At 46.2% G+C, this 16653-nt stretch overlaps 1 protein-coding gene across 1 annotated transcript in view; it reads left to right on the top strand.

The window, feature by feature from the left end:
• Positions 1-11538, top strand: part of LOC136576330 (protein kinase C theta type-like) — a 105787-nt gene extending 94249 nt beyond the window's left edge. The window contains exons 2-7 of the mRNA XM_066575530.1: positions 3694-3774; positions 8315-8568; positions 8765-8827; positions 8944-9498; positions 9685-9728; positions 10274-11538. Of these exons, the coding sequence (XP_066431627.1) occupies positions 3694-3774; positions 8315-8568; positions 8765-8827; positions 8944-9498; positions 9685-9709 (978 nt within the window). The 3' untranslated portion in view covers positions 9710-9728; positions 10274-11538. The remainder of the gene's footprint in view (positions 1-3693; positions 3775-8314; positions 8569-8764; positions 8828-8943; positions 9499-9684; positions 9729-10273) is intronic.
• The last annotated feature ends 5115 nt before the right edge of the window (positions 11539-16653 follow it).

Here is a 16653-nt window from a genome sequence, read left to right as displayed (position 1 = left end):
CTCGGCTCCCCGCCACCAAAAATTGGATCAGAAAGCGTAAACCATCTTTTACCGACTCTTCGCTTTTCCCGCTCGCCACCGCTGACGAGTCCTGGGAGCGTGAGCCACATTACCAACCACGGGTGAGTCTCGTCTCCCCGGATGACCATAAGACACTTTTTTTTTTTTTGTATATACGAGTCAACATCACCACTGGCTGCTAAGCCACCACCCTCCCGCCCCGCAGGCGGGCCCGAGCCCCCTGGGGATCCACAGGACACCGATAACACATCACTTTTATCCGTTTCATTCAACACCTATTTCAACACCAAAACCAAATCATTTTTCTCCGCTGCCTTAGCGGGATCCATAACATTCTTCCATGCATTTAAACAATGTAACTCACCGGCATGACTGTCCTCCGGCACCGCCAAGGGCAAGGTCCCTGCCATCCTTTCTCCGGGGCTCCTGCCTCTGCTATACGATGGCTGCCACGTACTCACATGCGGAGCTTCTCTCGTTGCAGAACCATTTGCTGTACAAAGGTGGCCCTGCTCCGGCCGTTCTTGTGGTGTATCCCGCCTCGCGTGGCGTATATTGTGCATACTTGCTGTATAAGGTGACGGAGGTGCTGCTTGGCAGTAGGTTTCCTGGTGATACCGCTGACCTGGATCCCTTGCCCCTTCGCCCAGAGCCTCTCCGCTTGGTCTCCTCCTGTTTTCGCTTGCCTCTGCCCCTAATCTAGCAAGCTCGCTTTCGCGCCTTTTCTGGTATCTCCCTCCTGGCTCTCTCTTGCTGTCTACGTTCTGCACCCACACCTTGTCTATTGCCGCTAGCGCGACTGGCGTACCCCTGCGATGAATCCCCCCCCCCCCCCCCCGGAAGATGGGGCCACCACGAAACGTGGATTGACATAGCGGTGCCTATGCGTGCTAGTGCCTGCGATTGCTTGCTGCTGTAAAAAATGATGTCTGCGAGCCACACGGCTGCTATGCTCGCGACCCTGGGTGCTGCCTGCGTACCCGGTGCCAGCGGGTGTGATATATGGTACGTGCTGGCTATGGCGCCGCCTATGTGCGGAGTGACCGACATAGGCCCCTATTGGGGGGCCCTCCGTAATGAGTGCCACCGCGGACGTCCCACTATCTCCTGATATCTCCCCACTTTCCCTGCATCCCTGTGCGCTCCCTGCCCTAGTGCCTACACTACTAGCAGAGCTGGTGGCCGGGCTATAATCCCTATCCCTCCCCCCCCCCCCTGTGTTTCCCCTCCCGGGCAATGGGTTTAAGGGCCTGGCCACCTGCTCCCCTGGGGCTTCTCCTCCCCCCGTTCTCCCCGGTACCTGACGCTGCCGCATCGCTGTGCCGCCATCTTGAGAGGGCCTGCTTTCCCGCCATGCCTCCACACGTGTCTCGTGCCTCCTCAATTGCTCCGTGCTATGTCCTGCTGCAGCCGTGCGCCCGACTGCGCGCTGGCTCCTGGAAGCGGAGCCTCCGCTTAATGCTGCCGCTGTGCCTCTTCTGCCTTGCGGACTGCCAATCGGCTGTTCCCGCTGCTCCTCCGCGGGCGCTCCAACTGCCGCGCGGTTTGAATCTCCCGCCGCACACCTCGTGGCGCGTCCCGCCGCCGCGACCGCTCCTGCGGCCGACCCTCTTAGCTGCGGGGCTTAGGCTAAGCCTCGCTGGGGGGTTTTTTCTTCTCTTCGGGCGGCCCCGCCCGGCATCCCCCGTTTGCTCCGCTCCTCCGCTTGCCGCCGGAAGCCCTGTAGCCGGCCCGACTGGCCTCCCCGACTCCGAGCCCGATCGGCAACTTGCCATTATTTCCTCCAGCCACTCAGCGCCGTCCCGATGAATCGCCTCCTGGATCTGCGCACGCCGGTCAGCCATCCTCGAATCTTGGGGCTTCTGGATCCCACGGACTTGATGGTGCTCCTTTCTTCCCACTTGCAGGTACTCTTTTCCGCGCCTCCCTTCTTCTCGCTGCTCCTTCTCTCTGTTGCACTCTCGCTGCTTCAAAAATCCTCTTTTTCTCCTTGAAAACTTCTTATGCTGCTGTCTCTGCTCTGTCCTTCTCTCATCACTGCTTGACTCCTGACTCCACCCCTTATGCTCGCTCTGCTTAACCCCTACCGTGCCTGTTCCCAGTCATGTGCTGCCTCCTTAGTTAGCTCGCGGCATTCAGGGAAAGGTGTAAAATAAGTCATGCTCACCTCTTAAATGCCCTCCCTTGTCCAGCGTAATCACCCTGATACCTGTTGCTTTCATTCTGGTAGAAGCTACAGCACTTGTACCATTTAATTGTATGCTTGTCAGCCAATCACAGGCTTCAGCTGCAGCTTTTTCCGGAATTAAAGCGGCAGGGGGGGGGCTACGCTGGACGAGGAAAGAAGCATTTAAGTGAGAGGCGTATGGCTTTTTTACTTTCCACTATTCCCTGCCCATTATATACTACTATTCAATCCAGGAAAACCTCTGGGTGTGTTTACATGGGGCAAAACGTGCGGCATGTCCACAGCAGAATTGGCTGCAGAAAATCTGCAGCGTACTTTAACATTAAGGGCTCCTGCACACGGTCGGATTTGATTTGTAGAATCTGGGGCCAGTGTCTGTCCCCAGATTCCCCAGCTAATAACGCTAATTGTCTTCTATGAAGAGCCGCTGCTTTCTGCGCATGACCGGAAATTTCCGCTTGTGGCAGGAAAAATGCAGCATGCGATTTTCAGTCCCGCGGCCCTTTTACAGTGAGCACTGCAGTAGAGTCGCGGGATCTGCCTAATCGCCTAGCGACTGCACAGCCTTTTCTCTACTGCCCATGCGTGCCAGCATGACGGCAGACGCTCCTGCAGTACAGACAAAGAAGAACCCGTACGGGCACAGAAGTCCTAAAGTGAATGGTATTTTATGGAATACCATTCACATGTTGCGGAAACAATCCGCAACCGAATTTGTAAAACCGCAGCATGTAAATTTCCGCTGCAGAAATCTGCAGCATATTTTATAAAATGCACCTTCATAGAAGCATCGGGAATCTTGAGGTCCTATCTGTCAGGCCAGCTCAGCAATAGTTGGGGCATTTTAATACATATGTGCTGGGGAAGTCGAGGTGTATAATCCTTGTTTTATGTGCTATAAGACACTGCAGGAGGATTGCACAGTGCATTCGTCATTTTTCCGTTCTGCCGAGCTCGACACGAAACAGTGTGACATTGAGAGTCTAATGAGGCCGGGTTTTCCTCTACATATACAGGGGAATGGTGGGTGATAGGGAATTTAGGGGATAGGAAGGAGAGAAGTAGTAGAGGGGGGTCAGAGGGAGAAAAGGTATAAGCGTGAAGAATAAGGAATGGAGGAGTAGAGAGGGGATGGTGGGTGACAGGGAGTATAGGGGAAATTGGTAGGTGATAGGGATAAGATGGGGGTACTGAGGGAGAGAAGTAGAGGGGAAATGGTGGATGATGGAGTAGAAAAGGAAGAGAGAGGAGGAGTAGAGGGCATAGTGGGTGACTGAGTAGGGGGGGAACAGAGGGAGAGATCGTGGATGATGGGTAGTAGTGGGGGGGATGGTGGGTGACAGAGGTGATAGAAGGAGTAAAGCGGGAGATGGTGGGTGACAGTATGGAGGGGAAGAGTAGAGGGGGGATTATAGGTGTGACTATCCAAAAATGATAAAATATTAAATAAAAAAAAAAAACCCTATACATCATTTAAATTATAGAACAGGTCCCAACATACCACAGGCCAGCCAACAACAATCACAAGAAGGTTGGGGGAGTTTTATCAGAAGAAAGAAGGGATGGTAAGTCACAGAGTATGGATTTTGAGCAGCCCGGCCCATCACCCTCTTCAGCCATCCTGCAAAGAAGATCAAGAACACAGCGCCAGCAACCAGTACATCTCATGCCAATTCACGTCCAGAGTCAGGATGACAACAACCTGGGCAGCAGAATGTGGAGGCGGAAGCGCTTTCAACGAACTGTCATGTAAATGAGATGGATTATTGGGATTGTATTGAGATTGAGTTATCTGCCAGAACATCATCAGTGGGCATGAATCCCAGTCCTGTGTTTCGTAATAGACATCTTTTCATTAAACAACCTCAGAGCTGATCCCTTAGATCTAATGGTCCACATATGGAATCGAATTTAGTCTTTAATCTTCTGGAGCTTCCTTTAATTCCTCTATGTAGTCTTTCCCCTCAATTCCTCCATCTTCTTGTCTTTCTTACCTGAACACCCCTTCTGCTACTTCTTTTCAAATCTTGACTTATCTGGCACCATAAGGCCTGTTTTACATGGGTTAAAAAATTGCACGATTTTGTAGCAATGCAACATCACTACAAAACGCATGTATGAGAAGCTCATGGTTTCCAATGAGTTCTTTCAGACTACAAAACATCTCATGTGAAAGAACCCATTGGAAACCATGGGCTTCACATACATGACTTTTGAAGTGATGTCGAATTGCTACAAAATCGTACGATTTTCGTAGCCCGTTTGAACGAGGCCTTAAGGCCTCATGTCCATGGGCGGGTCGGATTCCGTATGTAGGAGCCTGCAGCGTAATCCAAACCTGCCCACGGCCGGTGACCCTGCGTACCTATATCTGCAGGCAGCAACCGCGCGGACCTGTATTCTTCTGGAATATCTGTACTGCAGATGGTCCACACAGCTCACTGTTAAAAACGCGCAGTACAAATTTTTTTCCCGCAGATGGGTCGCGAATCGGACTGCTTCCATTGACTTCAATGAAAGCCGTCCATGCGGTAAACGTAGTGAAATGGAACATGCTGCAATTTGTTTTCCGCATCAAAAGATCCGCCAAACAAATCCGCATGCTCTAATTCAGGTGTGGACGCCAATGCTTTTCTATGGGCAGCTTGAATTGCAGATCTTCCGCAAATCAAGTCAACCCATAGACATTGGGCCTTAAGCCAACAAGTGTAATCTCTACCACTACTTCTTCCAGCATCAGCCCTACAAGTACTCAAACTGCCTCTTCTGATTCATCGTCTCACACGGTTTTTAATTTGCAGTAATTTTATTTGCACATGATATAAAAATGTGTGACGAGTATTCCACAAGCTTATTGGACATGACTGTAACCTTCTGCTTGCACATCCTCAGTCTGTAGTAAATCACTAAAGGTACGTTCACATGGGGTGGAAACGCTGTGGAGTGTCCGTTGCAAAAAATTCCACCGCAAATTGGGCAGCTTTTCCAATCTGGAAAATATCCACAGCTGACGTTAGTAGCTACATCGCTCCCCCTCAAAATAGACACTCCAGCACAGGCCCCTTGGCAGCCTCTAGTGAGCGCGGACCACCGGTCAGCACCTACGGTGCTCAGCCGCACACAGCAAGGGTGTCACAGGAATGCCTCCATAACATTGTCACACTTCTGTGGTCTTCCTGATTGCCAGATTTATAGCATAGAGAACATGTCTGGGACCATCTGGGACACCAACTTCAACAGCCTATGAGTTTGCACGATCCAGAGGCTCAGTTATAGCAAATGTGGACTGATATGCCGTAGGATACCATAATGAACCTGTATGCCTCCATGCCTGCCCGTAGAGGCGAGCGTATTAGTGCATGAACCACGGGTTTGTTTTTTTTCCCTTTGGACTATTCACACACACATAAGTTTGAAAAAAGATAGTGGGAAGATAGGTCCGGCCTTATCTTTCTCGCAAGTAGTATTAACGCGCAAGAATCCTGATAGTGAAAATGAAACCAGTGAAATTAATGGTTTCATTTCATTCCGTTATGCAGCCATGGTTTTCATAGCTGTATAATGGGACTAAAGCACGCTCATCTGTTTAAACCCTAACCTCCATAGAAGCATCTCCCCCTGTACACCCAGATCTGTGCTGGCGAGGGCACTGCCCATTGTAACCTATGGTAATACACATCATATATCTGGATAATGAACACTTATAGAATGGAGCAGATAATGACCCTCACAAGGCTTTATTATTCCTAATATTAGTACAATTTGTGGTTTGTTCCTCCATGGGGACCATTTTAATTGTCACACAACTGCAAGTTTCCTAAAACTTGAGCAGTTTGTGATGAACTATGGGCACTGCTGCCAACCCAGACATGAAGTGCCATCCCTGCCCCATCTACTAATATGTGGCACTAGCAGAACCAGCCATGAATTTCTCATTTTCTCTGGGCACTAGACCATCACTCATGGTGCCCACATTACTATGTATATGGCAGAGCAGGGTACTGGCAAGCTGATGTCAACATCGGCTTCAATGACCTTTGACCTCCACTCGGCCAACTGCCATTTCCTTCCAACTGTCAACGGCAGCGATTGGATAGAAAACTGCAGATTGTGAAAAATGGCGTCCACTGGACACAGAGGATATGGCGAAAAACGTAAACGAGAAGAAGAGAGCGTGAGCGGACTCACAGAGATAAAGAAGAGGAAGAGCGGAGAGGATAGGCCTGAGGATGAGGAGCCAAGACTGGGCACCAGCCAGGACCCTGCGCCATCACACCACAGATTTGACATCAGCTGCTTCACCGCCCTTCAGATATTGGGTAGAGGAAGCTTCAGCAAGGTGAGTTTTATTTTCAGTTACCAGCCATTTAATCCACATAGAGAGGCTCAGGATACATTCACACATTGTGAATTTTGGTGTTGATCTACACCAAAAAAACGCATCCAAATCCGCTCCAATTCCACTACATGTGAACATAACATTAATGTAGTTTTACAGGACGACTATCGAGCACTTAAGCACCCAACAGCCGTCTGAACGATTACTAAATGTAGGTGGAGCGCGCTGGGGATCTCTTCTAGCCATTCAGAGTAAACAGGTAGTCGCTCATAGATGGACAACTCCCTGTTTAAACACACAAAAATATATACATATCTTTCATTAAAGCGTATAATTAGCATATTGTGCCAATGCTATATGCTGTCTTTAGGCTGGTATGACAGTATAAATCAGACAGTGTACATAGTAGTATATATTCATATGTCCATTATTTTGGCTCTTTATGGTAGTTTTTGGCCAATTTAATATCATTTTTGTGAGATCTACATTTTCCATCTTCCTTGACCGTTCTCGCTGGACTTTAAAAAAAAAAAAAGTATTTGAAAGTGGATCTCCCAAATATGATGTGAAATCAGCCTTATTGGGTTATAGAATGCCAATGCTGTTTGCTTGTGATATTATTTCAACAATATCCAGTATGATGATAGTCTTTGCGTGGTATAATAGTATTATTTGAAGGATGTATTGTGGCGTTATTTGAGCAATGGATAGCGCTGTCTTTTCTGCATGGTATGATGGTATTAGTTAACATAGTATAGCAGTATTACATGGGAACATTGTGGCGGTATTATTTGAACAGCATACGGTACCATTAGGTGAACAGTCTATTTTATTATTACATTTGTATGGGGAAAGTTATTGTAGGTAGCTATGCATTTTGCGCAGTGTCATACCCTTCCCCTTGCACATTTTGAACCTCCCATAGACTTCATATTGTCTTTTACACAGTAATGGAGCTCTTACACAGTAACTAGCCCCCTTTATGGTTTCCGCACAGTAATTAGCCCTCCTTGTTGCCCCCACACAATAAACAATGGCATACTGTAGCTAGAGGGGGCAGGTGGGCATGTGTCCTGGGCGCAGTAAGGACTGAGAAGGGGAGGCACCAGCCAACAGTTTAAGACACCAGCTGATGCTGCGGCTACCTGGCCCTTTTTTTACAGTAAATCAGTCACCTGTAAGGATGAGCAGCAACTACAGTATCAGATGATATCTTAAAACGGTATTACGGAGAGGAAAAGTTTTCAGAATTTTTCACCCATCTGTTACATATAGATAAAAAAGATCAAACAAATGCGCGTGTTTTAGTCCTGTTATGTGGCCATGAAAATCACAGATGCATAATGGGAGGAAACAAAACCATCAATATCAATGGTTTAGTTTCCACTGTGGGGCAGGGATGGCACTTCATGTCTGGTTTGGCAGCGGTGCCCATAGTTCATCACAAACTGCTCAAGTTTTAGAAAACTTGCAGTTGTGTGGAAATTAAAATGATCCCGATGGAGGAACCTTTTACATTAATACTACATGTGAGAAAAATGGTGCAGCACCTATCTTCCCACATTTTTTATACCTGCATGCACTAGCGCAGAGTTTGGATAGTCAAAAAAACGTACATTCAGGTTTTGACGCACATTTGCTGTGTGAACCTAGCCTTGAGGCGAGGAATAGCCAGAAGCCCCTACTGATAAATCCCCCATGTAATACATGGATATGATTTCCCCTCTGGCCACTGTCAGTGATCATTTCCTACTTGCTCTCCTCAGGTGGTCCTGGCATCATTCCCCGAAAGAAACACCTTCATGGCCATCAAGGTTATCAACAAGGAAAGAAGCGAAGAACACATCTTAATGAGAGAGAGACGGATACTCCTGAAGGCCCAAGACTGCCCCTTCATATGCCAACTGTATGCCGCACAGCAGTCTGCCAGCCGAGTCTACTTCATCACGGAGTATCTGTCCGGCGGAAGCCTGGGGGCAATGATCAAGATGTGCGGCTGCTTGGACATCAGCAATGTGAGGTGAGTAAATGACTAATCAGGAGACGGGAGGGAAACTCTGAGGGTGACATGACAGGTCAGACATAGAAGAATGGAGGGCGTACAGGCTGCGACAAACAGCGCCTCCTCTCTTCTAGTGCTGACAGACACTTTGATGGTGACATGATGTCATGGAACTGATATCATGTCATTGATACTACACTCTTCTCTCCGTCAGATTCTACACAGCGGAGATTGTATGCGTCCTCCAGTTCCTGCACCGACGCAGCATCGTCCACCGGTAAGCACAACTTTCCCACATTTCTCTGCTTCCTTGCACAGGTGGAGATAATGGACGCAGCTTTCCCAGAGTCCGGAATTAGGACTGAACTGATTTGCATCTTTTCTTTATTGCAGAGATATAAAGCCAGAGAACATCATGCTGGACAGATCTGGACATATCCGCCTGATTGACTTGGGGCTGGCCCAAGACGGCGTCACCTCGTCTAATAAGATCAACGGAATGACGGGCACATTTCAATATATGGCTCCAGAGGTGCTTCTTGAAGAGGAGTACGACGCAGCAGTCGACTGGTGGAGCCTGGGGATTGTTGTATCCTGGATGGCGGCAGGACAGTCCCCTTTCTACCACGGCCCCATCAGAAGAAAGCTCATCAAATCCGTCACCAGAAAGCAGCCCAAATTTCCATCTTGGCTTGATGCTGATGTGAAGCATCTTCTGGAGAGACTGCTGCGAAAGAATCCTGAGAAGAGGCTGGGTGTCTATAAGAACATCAGAGGTCACCCTTTCTTCAAAACCATAGATTGGGAAGAACTGGAACGGAAGAAAGCCCGCCCGCCATTCAAACCATACAGGAAAGTTCTGGAGAATCGAAACCTGCAGTGGCCGGAAAATAAGACACCCCTTCACCCCATAGACGGATTCTCGTACACTTCACCAAGCTGGACCCGGTAAGATCTTCCTTCTCTAGGGATGATATTCTTCAGTCTGACCTCTGTGTTCATCATCATTGTTCCTCTGGTGTCAGACAGCACAGGAGGTCATATAATAATCTATCTTCATGTCCCCATGTCAGTTCCAGGGTCTTCTCTCCCCTCAGCTTAATTATTATTAACTATGTCTCTGCTTCTTCTTAGGATGATGAGAAGAATCCGATTGTGAAGGAAGCGACAACCATCTGGTAAGTACCTTCTATACACACCTACACATGCATATCTGTACACCTAGACATACCTATACGCATAAGACATCTACCATTATAGCCATACATTGTAACAAAACTTCACATACATTAGAAAGTTTAATATTAAAAAACGTTTCCTCTAAAATAAGAAAAGGCTTTGGGAAAAATATTAAGACCGGCATTTGAAATGCCGGTCTTGTTATTAGCACTGGTGCTAGATGCTCCTAATATATGAAGAAGCACATCGTTCTTCATATATTAGGTGCCTCTCAGCTCCTCTGTTTTCGTACAGAGAAATGTATGCCAGGTACAATCAGGCATACATTTCTGGCATAATTTACACCAGCTTCTGGTTGACAAGTTATGTGGCCTCAATTATGGCTACCAGAATTACAAAACCCCTAATATCAACTCATAATACAGAAATTCACTCCTATTTATATCAGGTTCAAATCAGATCCTGATATAAGTCGTCATGTTAGAGTAGTTCACTTGTTTATATCCACAGCAGGTAAAAGTAACATTTCTCTCATGTCTTGTAGGCTGAGCCTACGCCAACTGTCTCCTGAACCCAAGACTCTGCTGCTGTAGAAGACCTCGGCTTGCCCAAAACATCCTCTCTCCACCAACTGTATGATGCATACTTCCACCAACCCCTGAATCTTGACATCCTCCGGCTGGCATCGGACATCATCCTCTCCTGAAGACACTCTACACCGCCGGAGCGGCCTGTGCTTGATTGGTAACTGGTGAGTTCAGGAAAAATAGCCAGAGCGGCTATTATCCCTGAACTCCTGGTTGCTAGTAAGACCTCAGCACAGGCCGGGTAAGTAGCCCACACCGCATACATTAGGATTAGACACAAGTATAGACACAAACACATACATAGACACAAACAGATACATAGACACAAGTACACTCAGATAGGCGTAGATGTCGGCTTTGATCCTGGGACTTGTTCTGATTGCCATATTTGGGGTCAGGAAGGAATTTTTCCAACTTGTGGACAATTGGCTCATACCTCAAGGAGGTTTTTGCCTTCCTCTGGATCAACTCACAGCCTTAAATAGGTTTAGCTTTTATTTATAGGGAAGTAGCCACATAAATAACGTAATACATACATATAAAAAATAATAAAGAACTTTAGCTTTGTAGAATTTCTAGCTAACACGACATGTACCAGGGAGGTGAGCTGCTGGCGTTTGATCCTGAGATTTATTCTGATTGCCATATTTGGGGTCAGGAAGGAATTTTTTCCCCCTTAAAACAGGATAATTGGCTCTTTCCTAAAGGGGGTTTTTGCCTTCCTCTGGATCAACACAGTCTATAAGTAGGTTTAGTTCCTACACTTTATAGTTCACACAAACATACAGTAAATAGTAAGAACAGATTTATTTATTTAGATTCATGAAAACAATAATAATATAATATTTTGGAGAGTCAGATAGGTCAGATGGCGGTTTTGATCCTGGGACTTGTTCTGATCGCCATATTTGGGGTCAGGAAGGAATTTTTTCCCCCTTAAAACAGGATAATTGGCTCTTTCCTCAAGGGGGTTTTCGCCTTCCTTTGGATCAACACAGTCTATAAGTAGGTTTAGTTCCTACACTTTATAGTTCACACAAACATACAGTAAATAGTAAGAACAGATTATATATTCAAATCTATAACTAGAAAACAATATACTTTAAAAAGTCAAATATCGGCTTTGATCCTGGGACTTGTTCTGATCGCCATATTTGGGGTCAGGAAGGATTTTTTCCCCTAGGGTACGTTCACACGTAACAGAAATGCTGTGGATATTCTGAAGTGGAAAAATATGGAACATGTCTGCATCAAAATCCACATCATTAGGGCTTCGACAGACGACCGTGTTTGCGGAAGGTTTTGTGAGCGTGAAATTCACGGCCACAGAATGTGATGAAGCGAAGCCATTGATTTAAATGGTTTTGTTTTCATGAGCGTGTTTCTTGCGCAAGAAAATATAGGACTTACCCTATCTTTCTGGCACATATTTTTTATATATGGGAAAAAAAGATCGATCCTGCCCTATCTCTCTGCTTTTTTTTATGCGTGCAATAGAGCAGAGTTTAAACTGTTAAAAAAAAAAGGCCGTGGACTTTTCATTCGCAAATATGCTCCGTAGCGGCGAGTGTATTTGCGCATGCATTTTTCTGCTTAAGCCCTTAGTGTGGATTCTGACTCGACTTGAGCTGCAGATCCCCCACTGATTTCCATCTCTAACGCCGCCCCTCTCACCTTGGAATACTGAGCTCTTACTACAGTCACATCCTTCACACAGCAACCACTACTGAGCCCGTCGCCACCATCGCCATTGGTCAGGGAGTGCGCCCACTCCCACATCACCTGACCAGCAGCGCTCAGTAGCGGTTTCTGGGTGAGGAATGTGCATTACGGTGAGGGCTCAGTATTCCGAGGTAAGAGCGGCGGCGTTGCAGACTGAAATCAGCTGCAGATAAAACTGAGTCTAAATTCGCAATGGTGCAGATTTTGCTGATGTGGAAATGCTGCACATTTTTTCATGGATTTTCTGCCAAGGAAAATCCGCCAAATTTCTGCTACGTGTGAACATACCTTTGACAAAGATTGGCTCATACCTCAAGGGGATTTTTTTCCTTCCTCTCGATCAACTCAGCCTCTAAATTCCCCATTCTAAAATCTACTATTGCCTATAACTTGAAATAAAATCTTCTTTCCCCCCTTATATCTTTGTGTCCGTGTCTTTATTTCCACTGGAAGTCTATGTAGTTTTCCCATGAATGGGCCAAGCTCCCCGATGGTTTCTACTACAAAAGTCAGGTATATGCTCTCCACAAAACCAGCGCCTCTCCATGGGTCGTGTCCAGTCTGTTCTACAGCTGCTGCTGTCCTGGGCACTGATTCTGTTTAGGGCTTAGACAGATGGCCATGATTTTGTCCCGTTTTGCAGCCATGATAATCACGGCCACATAACGGGGCGAAACGAAACCATTGAGTTCATAGTTTTGTTTTCACTAGCAGTATTCTCGCCCGTTGATACTATGTGTCAGTAATATTGGGCAGGACCTATCTTCACGATTTTTTTTTTTCAAACTCGCATAGAATAGTGCAGAGTTCAAAAGGTTAAAAAACAAAATATTTCTACTTCTATTCATGCTGAAGCGCACTGTGTAGCGGGGAGCATGAACAAGGTACGCCTGTGTAAAGAAGCCCTTACACCCAGTTTTAGAAATTGAACCCGATTCCTCTTTTTATAGTACATTCGCACAGCATACTTTGGCCAGGAGTTTCTATGTGTTTGTGAAATTGTGGCCAAACTGTGACAAATGTGTGAATGTGCTCTTATTTAGGATGGGTTCATTGTAGTCGTACCTCTACCTCAAGGTGTCTTATAAGGGCTGAAGTAGATGGCTGTGATTTCCTTATGTTTTGGGGAATGAAAATCATGGCCACAAAACATTATGAAATGAAACCATTGCTTTCCACGGCTTCATTTTGACTAGCCAGATTCTGGCGTGTTAATACTACGTATAAGGAAAGATGGCACTTGCTCTATCTTTCTCACACGTAGCTCTTATTGCGAGAAAAGACAAGGCCGGACCTATTGTCCTCCTTTTTTTTTTTACTGTGCACAATAGCGCAAAATTTAAAAACGTTTAAAAAACCAAAGGATTTTACCTTGTTCTGGCGCTAATACCCTCCATAGCGGTGAGCGTATTTGTGCATGCGCCAGTCTGTTTCAGCCCTAAGTGACCAGCTGTAGTTCGGATATTTGTCTGTAGGGATTAGTTCACTCTACACAATGGAGAAGCAGAGCCCAACCTGCAGAATCCAGATGTTCTGGCACTATAACTCTAAGGGCGCCTTCACATGAGCGTATTTGTGCGCCAAAAATATGCCGAGAATAAAACCCATTGATTTTAATGGGTTCATTCTCAGTACTCTTTTTTATTACCACAGTATGCTCTATTTTTGTGCACTTTTGCACATCAAAAATCACCATAGAAGTCTATGAGAGGTGCACAATTGCACAATGCGCTGCACAATTCCTGGGGAAAGGGAACATATCTGGAACTCGTTAGTCTAATTCGCCTTTAACCCCTTAAGGACCAAGCTGTTTTGCACCTTAAGGACCAGACACTTTTTAGAGATTTTACCCATGTGGCGGTTTTACTGCTCTATTTTATTTCCTTTAACTACCAAAATTATTTTTACTGCGTTTTTTTTTTCCATGACAAATAGGGCGACTTTTAAAGTATCTTTTTCACTTACTTTTTTTCCCATTTTTTAGTCTTATTGGGGGTAAAATGCTAAAAAAAAAAGATTTTTTTTTTACATTTATAGATCTTTTTTTCTATTTAGTATATTTATGCTAAAATAAAGTATGGGAACGGGTTCCTCTATTTGCTTTGATATATAGTATGTATGGTTTTGGTTTACAGGCCGCATACGGCACCCCCCCCCCCCCCTCCCTTCCCTTCCACTTTCATTTTCAGTACACAGTGCTCATTGAGAGAAGCAGAAGGCAGAAAGGGTTAAAAAAACCCTCCTGCCTTCTTCTCTGGATTTTCAGCTGTCACTAAGAGCTGATAACTAGAGATGAGCGAGCCTTCTCTGCCACGCCCCTTTTTCGCCCGAGCACCGCGATTTTCGAGTACTTCCGTACTCGGGCGAAAAGATTCGGGGGGCGCCGTGAGTGAGTGGGGGGTTGCAACGGGGAGTGGGGGTGAGAGGGAGAGAGAGAGCTCCCCCCTGTTCCCCGCTGCTACCTCCCACGCCGCCACGCCTTCCCCAGCCCCCCGGCGCCCCCCGAATCTTTTCACCCGAGTACTGAAGTACTCGAAAATCGCGGTGCTCGATTGAGTAAATACTCGAAACGAGTAGATTCGCTCATCTCTACTGATAACCCGTTTCTGCCTCTGATTGATTGCAGAGCCAGGAGTCTTAAAGCGCCGCCATAATTTTACTATTGGCGGTGCTTTAAGCCCAGGACCAGTAAATTTACTGTGCCTGGTCCTTAATGAGTTAAAAGCACAGTGGGGGTGAACTGGACCTACAAGTGAAAAAGTCCAAGAGTATGTACAAAAATGCACAAAAAGCGATCGTTCATGGAGCAAATTAGGGGCCCTTATATGTAGGCTTTTGGGGTGTACTGAATGCCTCCCAACAGATATTCAGCCACAGGCTGCGCACCACTGCCCCCTAGTGTAGCACACAGACAACTGAAGTGCAGTTCTCACTTTTATAAGGCGGCCCAGCTATAGGAACAGCTTTATAATAAAGTGGGACATGTGTGTTCAGGCTCAGCTGTACAAGGAAACATATTGGCTTGGAAGGATGCTGCCATATCGGTATAAACAGGCGATGGAAACCCGGTGAAATGAAGAAGAAACCAGACAATATTACTGGTTATAAAACGGAAACCTGTTTCATGTCCCTCTGAAAGGAGCCCGACAGGAAATCTGATAATGATTCCTCAGGGCTTAAATACATGGCTGTGATTTAGGGCTTATTTACACAAGTGTATATCGGTTGTGTTTTCATGGCCGGCCGATCTACGCTTCCATCTGAGCAGTACCTTCCTTCCCTCCCCCTCACCGACTCTCTGCCCTCTCTCCTCCCTTCTGAGCGATTTGCATTGGGAGTGGGCGGGGCAGGGGTGGAGCCTGTATTAGATCATGAACATTTTTTTTTAGACTCATTGCTCTGCTCCCAGCCCGTCCCACCTCCTCCCCCTGCAGAGCGAGACAGCGTATATCGGTCGGGTGTGAAAACCTGGCTGATATACGGACGTCTGAATAAGCCCTAATATTAAGTATGTGTGAGAAAGGTAGGGGAGGTCCTATCTTTTTTCCCCATGTACTATTAACGCGCAAGAATCCCGATAATGAAAACAAAACCATTGAAAGCCTAACGAGGTCCGGCAGTCTTGTTTTCCTGCGTTTCTTGCAGTGTTTCACGCATCCTCTTGCTTATTTGCATGCCTGCCATGGACTTCTATGGCAATTTCGCTGCGTAAAACACGAAAAAAAGAGGACATATTTGTTTGTGAAAGCAAAATTTGCGCGTGCAAAACATACTTATGAGAACAAACCTAGTGAGATCAATGAGTTATTTTCTCTGTTTAGAGTGCGCAGATTTTATGTGCACAAAAACCTGCGCAAAATCAATCTTCTGGAGGGCTTATTCACAGGACAGTATTGTTCATCAGTATTTGAGCCAAAACCAGGAGTGGAGAAAAAGTATAATAGAGAGATTTTCAGGTCTTCCTGGTTTTGGCTGACAAATACTGATAAAAAATCCTGACGTGTGAATAAGCCTGAAGGGCGGTTTAAGACGAGCGTTAGCGTAAATACTGTCGCAGCAGAGCCGTGTACTTGCACCTGATTGATGTTTGAAGAGCCTGGTAATCAAGGTGATGCACGTCCCAGCTCATATTATTTGGACTTCTTGCACACTCAGGGACAGTTCACACACGCACAGGTCACTGCCTTTTCATGGGGTTGATTGACTATTAAAGCCAAATAATGTCCATTGTTCTTTTCCTGTATTTTGCGCAGTATTTCAGCTTTCCCCTTACATGGTTACGCACCTGTAATAGACTTCTATGGCAGTTTCACTGCGCAAAGTGCAAGAAAGTAGGGTCAAAACTACTTTTTTTGCGCACACAAAATCTACGGACACAAAACATAGAGGATAGAACCCAAACAGAGAAAGGGATTCTGGGCCATACAAAAGGCGCTGGTGGATTCGGCTAGAGGTCATGTGCGATAACATGTCAGATCCTTCATGAATAAAGTGATCAGTAAGTGCGGTAACTGCACTAATACACACTTTACCTGAAAGGAACACAGAAAATAAAAGAGTTCCCTGAAGTGCTGCTTTACAGGGTTCATGGATACAGTAGCGCCCATCTGAAACA

This window comes from Eleutherodactylus coqui, chromosome 1 (genome assembly GCF_035609145.1).
Source record: "Eleutherodactylus coqui strain aEleCoq1 chromosome 1, aEleCoq1.hap1, whole genome shotgun sequence".
In the NCBI taxonomy this organism is placed as follows: Eukaryota; Metazoa; Chordata; class Amphibia; order Anura; family Eleutherodactylidae; genus Eleutherodactylus; species Eleutherodactylus coqui.
Note: the sequence above shows the minus strand (reverse complement) of the source record. Positions and strands in the feature narration are given on the sequence as shown.